Raw genomic sequence first — 12500 nt, 5'->3', positions numbered from 1 at the left:
CTATACTGACTGCTGGAAGGCGTTTAAACTTTAAAGGCTTTGCGAAAGCTTAAATCTTTGGGAAATGCTGCGAGATCGCTCGCTCTGAAAGGGCCATGCGACCATAAGGGCTTATATTGTCATTTTCAGAAAAGCCAGATTTGGCCAGAAAGATCTGTATGTTTGAGAGTCACTTAATGGGCACTTGGAAGAGCTATAACTAAATGTTCTGTGTGTGTCACAATACTTCTCCAAATTATTTCACTCTCACTGGAAGGAAAAATAATGCGATCGCAACAAATTCAAGCTACAATTATATTAATTCTTGGTCGAGACATCGAGTCTCTCGGTTTTATTTTTAAGTTCTTATCTCACATGTTTTGCCCATCTCCTATTAAGCACACTAAAGGCTAACACAAATGATAGGAACACAAATTAGTGAACAGTTATCCCTCTCAAAATATCATAGTGAGATGCATCATATCTTTCCAGGAGACAAAGACGTGCTCAAAAGTCCACACGCAGAAAAGGGGTTCTGCATGCGGAGAGAGTGATGAAGGCCAGGATATATATATATATAGAGAGAGAGAGAGAGAGAGAGAGATAAAGAGAGCGAGGTTGTGTATTCACACGGCCTATTGTGTTCTCTAAATCAGCTTTATTTCACTCAGCGTGGCGTAATCGCCGGATCACACGAATGCTTCTTTAAAAACAAAGAGAAAAAACATTGTTAAGACTAATGAGGAGCCTCCGATTCTCTCTTTCATTTTTAATGAATCCTTTTTCTTTTTTTTTATTATTATTATTCAAGTTTTTTTTAATTCGGCCCCCTAATTCAATTGCGGGGTCGTGTACAATAAACCGGCGAAACCAAAACCGAGACTGAATAAAATAGAAAAAGAAAAAAAAGAAAAAAAAGAAAAAGAAAATTGCATAGGCAGTGTAATTAAGGGCTGCATTAGCAAACAGCACATAGGGGAGGAATTGGAAAAGGTCTAAGAGGAAGCTGCTGGGGGGGGCCTTCTAAAATCTCTGAAATATGTACGTTGTCAAAAAAAAAAAAACTTTTTCCCCCCCAACTATTTTTTTCAGCTTCTTGAACCCTCGAACCCGTGGCTGAGTCCAATTGTAATCTCAGAAATGGCATTAATCAAGCCAGGGCCTCGCACGATTCTGACAAACATTAAACACAGTAAGCAGGCAATTATGTATGCATGATTTAATCGGCAACTAATTAATATGCAAATGTATTCATATGTTAGTTACTAAATTAAAAATGCAAAGCAGCCCTTATGGTGAATCTGTGATTTCTGCACAAACATGGCGTTTGAAAATAATAAAAAAAAATAAATAAAAAAAAAATAGGGAAAGGAAAGAAAAAAAATAAAAAACATTCAGACTTCTGCAGTTTTTTCCCCCCTCGCTCTTCCACATGGCAACCTGTTGCTGTTTGTGAACAAGTATTTATTTATTTCATTTTTTTTTCAAAACCGAACTGAGGACGTGAAAATGCCTTGAACAGAGATTTTAATTATGTATCACTACAAATTAAAATAGCAATAATAACACTAAAGGGTTAGGAGCTTAAAAAAAAAGAAGAAGAAGAAGAAGAATGCAGCGTTAGCTTAGCTTGATTTGGTTTAGCTTATGAGCTAAATGACACATGAAAACTCTCAATCAGATTCGTTTAAACTCTTTGGCTTTGTTTAAAAAAAAAACCAAAAAAAAAAAAACGGCGTGCGGTTGAAAGGCTAAAAGCTAAAAGGGCTAAGGGGCTGCGCTACCTGCTCGGCTGCTGTGAAGGATTGTGGGAGATGAATAGAGGGGTCAGGTAGGGGATAATAGACTTAGAAAACCCCTTCAAACATACACGCAGAGGGGAGCTGACACAGACACACACACACACACACATGACCACAAAGGGGCAGAAGGAAGGCTACCTGGGTGGGCAATTGACCCGAGTGTTTTATAGCTAAAAGACAAGTCTCTCTCTCTCTCTCTCTCTCTCTCTCTCTCTCTCTCTAGCTTCATACTTCTTCCCTGTTTTTGTTTCATGTCTCTCTTTCTCGGATTAAGAAACAGTTTCCATAATTCGTCCCGGTAAAAAAAGAAAAGAAAAAGGCATGCCAAAACCCCTTCCCCATCCTCTCTATTGCTCTCTCCATCCTTCATTCTCATCCTCTTTCTCTCTGCGTCCGGCCCTCTCTCCCTCTCTCCTCCTCATTTGGCGTGAACTGAACTTTCCCCGCAGTGTTGGATGGCACTGCAGCCCGGACGCTCCCCCTGAATCAGGGCTTGTGGGAGACGCTTCTTTGATGTGGGGGGAATAAATTTCAGGGTGCCACACGTTTTTATTATTATTTAAGTAAAACTGATAACAATATTCTCCTTTATTATTATTATCTAATATTCACATAGCTCATACCCGGAGCTTGGACGATATAAACCTTCGCCTTGCCAATAGAACGTGGAGAAATCAAAACTGAACTGATGACCGTCACTTCGCTTTTTGCCAACTTTCAGTGTCCATCCTGCCATTACTCTCTCTCTCTTTCTCTCTCTCTCTCTCTCTCTCTCTCTCTGTCTCTCATTTTCCTTTTCTTTCTCTCTCATATTTGCTCTGTATCTTTCAACCACCAGAGAAATGACCCTGACCAATGCATGCTCTCCTCTGTATCACAACCTTAGACGAGATTTAGCTCTCAGACACTGCTTGGGATAAAAAAGAAAAACATAAATAAATAAATAAATAAAAATAATAATTATTATTATAGTTATTATTATTATTATTATTGTTGCTGTTATTATTATCATAATAATGATAATATTATATTTTATTTTATATTTTATTTATTATATTATTATATTTAATTAGTAATTATAATAATATTGGTGTTATATAATAATTATAATAATAGAAGTTCTTAATTATGATCATGCATTTGAATCATTTTGATTATTTGCTATTTATTTATTTATTTATTTATTTATATATATATTTTTTATTTATTATTATTCATTTCACTGACTTGAATTGAAGATGCCAATTTCTTCTATTTCATCAAGTTCCACCAGACCTACAGTATAATCATTCAGGTCTCACATCTGGTTAAACTCCCCCCAGCCCCCCAATCAAAAAACAAAAAACACCTGAAAATCCTGCACAAAACACCATATCCTGCTGACTCGTGTTATAAACATGTTATACACGCTGCGTTACCGTGTTTTGTCGGCACACTATGCATTCTCACCACATCAATCGGTACTGAGCTCTGACTCGAACCCTGACACACTGATTACTGTACTTGTACACTCTAGCTGTAGGTTGTGTAACTGTAACAACACGTGGCTACACGTGCACCTGAGCCAGTCAACTCATTTCTTCTGGACATTCCTCACACACACCTCATCCTCAATATCCTTAATACCGAAGAATGAGATTTTTGTGACACTTACTGTGTTTCCTACAGTCGTGTGTGTGTGAAGTAAATATTACACGCCTTTAAACATGGAATTTAACCCTTTTTGATTACACTGACTTTGGCAATGCGAGGAAAATGACAGAATTCCGTAAGATTCCCACAGAATCAGTTGTGGGAAGAGAAACACTGAACAGCCGTGTAACACGTAATGCTGCTGTCACAGACGGCATGAGGAATTCATCACCGCATGACTACGTTACTTTCTCTTTTTTTATTCCCCCCCTTTGGCCAAAATATTCGGGACGGCTCTGTTATCTGCAGCTGCAGCTGAACAAAAGTTCCCTTTGTGAAATGTGCGTGTAAACAAACAGGATGGCGCTAATTTGATTAGTAGGGCTCGCACAAAATGGCTGCCAGTGCGTTGAGCATCTTTATGGTCGTTCTCACTTCTGAGCGCGGTGATCGATCTCTGTGATAAAATTCGGATGTGGAACCGATCAATCAATTCATTAAGGAAGACTAATAAACAGTATTTATTGTTGTGTTTCTGGTTTAATGAAATCATGTTTTATAGAATCATAAATTGTTCAGAACACTGTAATGTAAGGAGAAAACTAATTTCAGCACACTTATATTTATATTAATTAAAGGAAAAAAATATTATTTATTATTTATTATAATAACATATTTAATAGTTATAGAAAATAATAATAATTCTAAAATACATTTAAAAAAAAAAAAAGTGTTCATATATATTTTTTCTATAAATCTTTTCAGCAATAATTTTTTACTGTTTTACTCCATAATCCATACAGAAATTAAACACACACACACACACACACACACACGCTTCTATCCCCCTTTCCAAGCCGGAACACCACTCATACTCGTTTTCTTCCTGATAATATATTCCACTTCTCTAGCATTTGTAGGGATTAGCATTTATTAGCAGTACTTGTCTCAGATATGATTGTGTGTTTGACAGCGAGGCAGAAAGTGCATCGCTTTCACTCTTTTAGGTGAAAACCCTAGTGAGAGAGATACAAACGTCTCTCTCTCTCTCTCTCGCACGCGCGCTCCTTTTTCTTCTACGGACGTGTGGAGAGCAGACATTTTTTCGAACGGGAAAATTTGGTCCGATGCCAATGACCCGACATGCCCGCGGTCAGAGAACGTCTGCTCTCTCTCTCTCTCTCTCTCTCTCTTTCTCTCTCTCTCTCTCACACACACACACACAAACACACACAAATTAACAACAATATACAATAGCCTTCTGTGTATTCCCCCTTTAAAAAAGTATTTTTCCTTTCAAAGTATTTACTTAATTCTGTTTCAGCCATGAACCCAGCTATTATTAACTATTATAGAATTTCATTCCTATGAAATATTTTTTTAGCATTTATGTCACACAGACATTTATAAAAAAATTTTTTTTTACCCCAACGGCATGGCTGTATCTGCAGGGAAACGGACTCACAGCTGTTTCTGTTCCCTTCTTTCCCTTTCCTTTTTTAAAAAAAAAAAAAAATTCATTTAGGAAAGAGATGAAAAAATGCATGAAGTCATCTAATGGTACATTCTGCTTCAGCTCACACATAGGTTTGGACTCTGTCATTCTTTTTGTTTCAACACACACACACACACACCTTTTCTCTCTTTTCCGATAAACAAAAACAGAGAATAGGAATAACGTGATGGGAATAGTATTGCCTAAATTTCTTAATTTTTGTCTTAATTTATATTATATTTATTATAATGGTGTTGAATAGGGTGAAGAAAGCAAGAGTATTTTTATTTCTGTGCTTCATTCAAAAAAACGGTGATATTAACATCAATATATCTATTTATTTATTATTTTAAAATTGTGTAAAAGTATTTGAAGTAAGTTAAAGTTATTATTTACTATAAATCAGATCATTTTTAGGTTCATCTGAAATCATATTTTATAAAAAAAAAAAAATATTGAAAGACGACCAAGAATAAATGTTTAAGAGCAAAGCACTGGTCAGGGAGACACAAAGTCTATAAGTTCTGGCCTGGGAAAATAAAACACATACACACACACATGCACACACATACATACACACACACACACACACACACCATCCATACATGATTCCCACTCTCTGGTTCCTAAGACAACGCTGACGGTGACAGCTGGTGTTGCGGCGGCCATTTTCTTTTTCCCCCCTCAAGTTTTGGGCCTTGGCCAACACCTCACTGCCACCCGCTCAAGAGCCTGTCAATCAGTCCCATCACCATGGAGACACATCTCTTTTCCTCTCTCACCTCTCTCTCTTTCTTTTCCTCCCCAATCTCTATAAGAAGTCGCTGCAAATGGCGGGTCTCAGATTCACGCCAGCGTTTTGCGGGTACGATGTTTTTTACTCGCTGCCGGCGGTTTTTGTTGTTGTTTAGATTTTTTCTTTTTTTTTTATTTGCATTACTTATGTTGCTCGTGTTTCCCAGCAGGCTGTACCTTTCTGGCCAGCATGAGAGTGGTCTAGGAGGCCAGCTGGAGCAACCAGCAATTATGATTTCAACATAGATGAGAAACAGACAGTCAGTGAGGGAGGACTAGCGGTAGCTCTCCTGTCTGGAAATGTCATTGAGGCACATGAGCTCAGCGACACGGCAGTAAAGTGGCATTACCTCTTATAAACCTCTACTAGCCTTTATTAAAACACTTTATTGAATTAAATACCATTTGCTCCCTTCAAGACAAAAAGGGTTTTGTGTTTTACCGACCAAGACAATGAAGACGACAGCAGAATGAAACAAAAGGAAAACTGTACACGATCTCGTCCAGTAAAATGACTTTAACGTCCTTGTCTAATGCCATATACTTACTTTTTCCATCTAGCACACACATTCAAGTGGATTGCGCATAATGCAGAATACAGCCGAAGCACAGGGCAGAAAAATTTCGGGTTTACGGTTTCACTCGAGGGTCCAAACAAATTTCCGCTCTCTAGCACAGGAATCTTTAGGCCGGTGCTCAGGTGCTACCAGTTAAGGGAAAAAAATGCCAGAAATGGGAAAACTGAAAACTACCTGCAATGCCTCGTGCATCCTGAAGGGGGCAGAGCAGCTCAGGGAACAGGGATTAAAGCACACACAAGAGAATAAGTCCCGACTGTGCCTTCTGCTAGACCTAACTTAATTTAATTAACGCTGTCGACTTTAAACAAACTCTGATATGCACTCAGAGGAGAGAGAACGAGGAGAGTCGGGTGAAAATAAAGCTCCTCGAGGACAAACTCGAGAGATGCTTTCACATTTCGTAAATAAGTGATATATTAAAAAAAAAAACCTGCTCTAAATTTGTAAACCTATTGGTGTACGAGGAAATTTCTATACAGCGCTCATAATTAATACGGACATCATAAGGAGTTTTACACAAATCCCATTCTTGCCACATTTGTTCTTGCTATTCTTATTAAGAACAAAAAAACAGAGCCATGAATTTCAAAAATCTATTTTGTTAAACAATTCAAAAAAGATACAGAGGCAGTGGAGGCTCAAGTGGACTCCTTATTGTTCCCATTAAATGGAGCACAGAATATTAACTCTTTCATGAGCTTTTGCTTTGAATAAAAAAGAGGGGAATATTATAAGCGAGGACGGCTGTACTCACTGATCTAATGTGAACTAATATGTCTTTTATTGCCATATTATTCTGGCATTTTGGTAAATGAACTTGATAAACGGTTTGTCAAACTGTAGTGCTGTTTACTTATAAGATTTCACCTGTGGGGTGAAATTAGAGGTTGTGGTTTGACACATGGTAGCTTGTGGGTAATTTATAAAGCTACTTTTAAGATTATATATATATATATATATAATCTTTTTTTTTATAAAGTTAATAAGGTGGACACTCCTTTTAATTCAATGTTTTAGGGATTTATTTTCTACATGCTAGAACAATACTGGAGATTTCAAAACTATGAAATAACACACATGGACTTAAGTAATCCATATTTAATGACAACAAAAAACAGTCAGTTGTTATTTTAAGACACGAAGGTCAGGTGTTCTGGAATAGTTCTTGTAAGAACAGTATTGTCAAGTGCATTTGCAAAACCCATCAAGCACCATGATGAAACTGGCTCACATGAAGACCATCCCAGTAAAGCAAGACCAAAACTTACCTCTGCTGCAGAGGAGAAGTTCATTTAGAGTTACCAGCCTCAGAAATCACCAATTAACAGCACCTCAGATTAGAGCCGTTATGAAGGCTTTACAGAGCATCAGTAGCAGACATATCTCAATATCAACTGTTCAAAGGACATTATTGTGTATTTCGGCCGCCTTCAGCATTGTTTTACAATGTAGAAAGAAATAAACATCAGGAAGGACCATGGAATTAGAAGATGTGTAAAAACTTGTGTAGAAACTTTTGACTGGCAGTGTATATATACATATACATATACGTATATATACACACATATTTATTAATTTATATATATATATATACACATATTTATTAATTTATATATATATATATATATATATATATATATATATATATATATATATATATACACATATTTATTAATTTATATATATATATATATATATACACATATTTATTAATTTATATATATATATATATATATATATATATATATATATATATATATATATATATATATATATATATATATATGCCATCAAAAAATTATATCTTAAATCAAATGTCATATATCAATTACAAAATACAATTTAAAAAAAGGTATTGGTCTCAGAAAATAGAATACATTCACTGCTTAATGTTTTTGTATTAATTCTATCACAAAATGTTTTATTAAAATGAGAAAAAAAATTGTCAATAAATATGAAAATGCAATATACAAATTATAGAGAAAAACCCAGCGATGACCATCTGCTCAACAAACAAAAAACCAACCAGGACCGAAATCCATTAAACAAGCACACACAAACACACATTGCAACAGCAGCATTGTCAAGCATATGAAAAGCACGCATAAATAAATACGCACATCGGTATGGTGTCCCACAAACAAAAGAAACACGCTGCCGCTTACGGAACTCGTAAACAAGCAACACGCACAGAGGAGCGTCGGAGACCGGGGCCAGAATGTGTCAGAGAGCTCAAAACTCTTTTACGACCACCTTCATCTTAACATTTCATTTCAATACAAAGAGCTGCTGCAAATGTGACGGTCATACATTCGTGTCAGCAACACACCGGCTGATGTGTTATGGCATATAGTGACTTGTTTGTGTGAGAACTCGTGCGGATGGTAAAAACATTACTGTGCTGAAGTCAGACTGACAAAGAACAGGAGGAATAATAAAAAAAAGAAAAAAAAAAAGCATGACTTACCGATGAGGGCAGGCCAGGAGGAACTTTGCGCACTTTCTTTGTCTGGACCTCTGAAAAAATCAAAAGAATTTTTTTACATGGGATGATGTCATGTAACACATTTCACTACAAGAGCACTACATTTTAACCGGGAGACAGGTGACATGACGTGCCAGCTGCCGTCTTGTATAGGAGACATCGAAAAATAAACAAAATCCGAAAACCTGGCAAAACAACCCGGAATGAAGGTAACTAGGTTTGGTGTTTTTTTAAAAGGAGAAGGAGGGGATGTGTGTCTGCATGTGTGCATGAAAAGGTGAGACTTTCATGAGATATGAAAAGAAGTGCAAATTGCCTGGAGGGCATCGAGGCTCGAACCTGGAAGCCTGATTTCTGAAGCACTACCATATTTAGATTCTTTAAAAAAAAAAAAATCGTATTACGCTATGTGGAAAAAGTTTGATGGCAAACACTGGGACATTCAACACAGCACAAATGAGCTAATCATTTACTTCTATGATGCATTCGTTTTAATTAAAGTGACTGGAATACTTAAGTTCTAGTTAAGTTGTACTACATATATTATGTATTATATATTATATATATATATATGTTATTTATAAGAGACTGTATACGTTTTATTAAATAAACATTACAACACAATTACAGGTGACAAATTAAAGAAACAGACATTTGCTTTCCCTTTTATTTTCCTTTTGTTTCACCGGTGCTGGGACATTTTGCTTGTCACCTTCTCCACTTGTGTCCTTAGAAGGAAGTGTCACAAGTTTCTGATCACATTTATCCTAAGCCGAAACATTTCTACCTAGATGGGCGTGGTCTTTTCCAGGATGACTCCACCCCTCTCCACGGGGCACGGGTGCTCACAGAACGGTTTGGCAAAGCGGAAGATGATGTGAATTGCATGCTATGTTTTTCACAGTTGCCAGCGCACAACTCAACTGTACATGCATGAAAGATTTCGGAGCGACGTTTTCGACAGCGCTCTCCAACGCCATCGTCATCGAGATCATCATCACCTAAAACCAACCGAGGGAAAATCTTCTGGAAGGACAGTGTCCATCACTCCGGCACGGTTGCAGAGATGTGTAGACACTGCCATTTACGCGACTTGACTAAAACATTTGATCTGTCACTTGTCTGTATGTATTTCTCTGTAAAATGATTCCTAAAAATGAACCTTTATGAACAACTTTGTATTGAGTGGTTAAAGTACTCATAACAATGAAATATTGTAGAGGGACCTGAGGTGAGTAATATAATAGTAATAATAATTATAATAATAATCATACTAGGAAAATAATAATAGTGATGATGATGATGATGATGATGACGGAAAAGGGAGATGACATGATCATAATAATCATTAAGCATCGTCAGTTAGTGATGTTAATGCCAGTAACTGTGTTGATAATAATGAGGCCAGTGGCACAAACTGTGACGTGACAGAAGAGATTATGAAAGACAGTGTTGTTGGTGATGAAGGTTCTGTTACCCATAGAGTCGCTGTGTAGTGGTCTTCGCCGTTGGTTGCTGCTGTAGTGCTGATAATACTGAGAGCCTGGTTTAGTAGGGGAAACTGTCCCGGGACTCACCATTCCCATCTCGCCTCCCATGATGCTCTGCTGCTGAACAGACGTACATGCGTGCACACACACACACACACACACACACACACACACAGAGACACACAGAGACACACTTTATTAACAGCAAGTTGTAATTTTATCACAACCCTTAAAATGATTTACTCCTGTCTTACACAAACACACAGAAAATATAATGTCTTGATATAAATAGACTCCAATATGATTTGGATCATGAATTTGGATTTTAACATATTTGACAATTGCACCTTTATGGCAAACTGTGTCTTTATAAATATAAATATCAATACAAACAATAATTGTACACAGTCAACGTGTGAAACTTTAGAACACAAATCCTTTAGATGCTACTATGAAGAGCTTTAGAAACCACACACCATGAGGGACACAGTGGCTGCTGTGTGTCTGTGCTAAACAAGTGGAAACATGTCAGAAATACACACAAGCTGAATGAAAAACAGCAATAGATGAAAAGTTCTGGTTAAGAGCATAGTACAGTAGAGCTTGAATATTATTTAGCCTAGAAAAAGTAATCCTGGTCTGACAGAACACTGCGAGTAAAATGAAGAAAACACAACACGAGGCATGCATAACACATACACTTTCAAATCTAGCGCCAATTTCACACTATACTACCTCCAGCTTGTTTTTGGGAGGTGAGAGGAAACCAGAAAACCATGGAGGAAATTTACATCACATGCATGAAGAAAACGTGCAAAATATTTGTTGTGACGCTATCCACGATATATTCACTATTATAATCAGAATGAGGTCATTCTGTGTAATGTTCAGTTACTTCGACTGTGTTTTATTACGCCTCCACGTTTATTTACAATAAAGCAAATAAACAGATAAATACACGAGTGAACTCCACACAAAACGAATCTGAATCGAGAGGAAAAATCCTGCCTACCTATTCAAATAACCATGCGTGTTTTTTACATTTACGTTAAGAGTTGTGTATGTTGGTGTGTCGGATGCTGGAAAAGCACACACTTACCCTGAGCAAGCACATCCTCTCATTAATCTCCCTGTGCTTTTAACTCCTTCTCTAACCCACTACATGATCATTTTTCAACTCAAAAAAAAAGACAGAAGGATATCTTCTGTCCATGCTGAAAGTAAGTACGAAAGAGAGAGAGAGAGAAAGAGGAGAAAGTGTGAGTGAGAGTGTGTGATAACCCCCCCCCCTTTTCCAAAAGAAAGAAGAAGAAAAAAAAAAGTTTGTAGAGTTAACTCGCTTGTTACCGGCCGTTAATTAGTAGAGTTGATCGAGGAGAGATAAGTGTTTGGTCTAATCTAAATTCCAATCACTGACTTAGACACAACAGACTTTAGTGATGCTCCGCTAGGCCACCATTCACATGCAAAACACCATTAAATGGGCCAATTAAGGGCCACAGGAGCTCCCAACCCCGCCCCCATCTTTCACATGTTAAAACAAAAGAGGCCTTGTCTTAAATAAAGTCACTGGCCCCCTTCCCTCCCTCCAGGGTACGTAGTTAAGGAGCTTTTTTTTTTTAGTCGGGGTGAAGGGGGCTTGGGCTAAAACAAAAGAGTCTCGTCTCGTCTCCGAGACACTTTTCTCAAGCCCGGCGACGTCGTCGTGGCAACTAGACAGGAAAATAAATAAATAATTGGAGGATGTGCAGAGCGCTCCCATGGTCAAAGTTGGGCATCTAGGGCATCAATTTCAACAATTCCACGCTCGCTGATTTCAGACCTGGCACTGTAGTACCCAGCTGGCATCCAGGAGAAAATATTAACAAAGATAAATGGGGAACACCTGAAGCGGCATGAAGGATTAACACTCGGTGTTAATAACAGGGGAGCACAATGCCTACTTGGCCACCGAATGATGATTGCAAAAAATGGAAAAGACATTAGCATAATTACAAAAGTGCAACAAACAAAAATGTAAACAGTGTGTTGGGACAAGAGGAAGAAATATAGGCAGGGAGATGGAGCTAGTCAGGCAGCGGAGTGCAGGAAAGAAGAGAATGCGGATGTGAATGAGTGAGTGGTTAAACGTGCAGGTGAACATGTGGGTGAGTTTGGGGGAATGGTGAATGAACATCTAGATCAAACACTATGTCAGAAACCTGTGAGATATTTCCAGAAACCTGCTCCAGGTTCTAGTCA

The 12500-nt window shown here is 37.5% G+C and overlaps 1 protein-coding gene across 5 annotated transcripts in view; it reads right to left on the bottom strand.

The window, feature by feature from the left end:
• Positions 1 to 12500, bottom strand: part of LOC131369038 (transcription factor 4-like) — a 147778-nt gene that overhangs the window by 48387 nt on the left and 86891 nt on the right. For 2 of the 5 annotated variants that reach the window (XM_058415438.1, XM_058415436.1), the window contains exons 8-9: positions 10247 to 10379; positions 8752 to 8801 (exon numbers count right to left, since the gene is read on the bottom strand). In XM_058415438.1, coding sequence (XP_058271421.1) covers positions 8752 to 8801; positions 10247 to 10379 — 183 coding nt within the window. Of the gene's footprint in view, positions 1 to 8751; positions 8802 to 10246; positions 10380 to 11358; positions 11389 to 12500 lie in introns of those variants that run through there. The other 3 variants (XM_058415439.1, XM_058415437.1, XM_058415440.1) reach the window with 2 other exon arrangements.

The sequence above is a fragment of the Hemibagrus wyckioides genome, linkage group LG18 (genome assembly GCF_019097595.1).
Source record: "Hemibagrus wyckioides isolate EC202008001 linkage group LG18, SWU_Hwy_1.0, whole genome shotgun sequence".
Lineage (NCBI taxonomy): Eukaryota > Metazoa > Chordata > Actinopteri > Siluriformes > Bagridae > Hemibagrus > Hemibagrus wyckioides.
The sequence above is the reverse complement of the archived record's forward strand: the minus strand, read 5'-3'. Positions and strand labels throughout refer to the sequence as shown.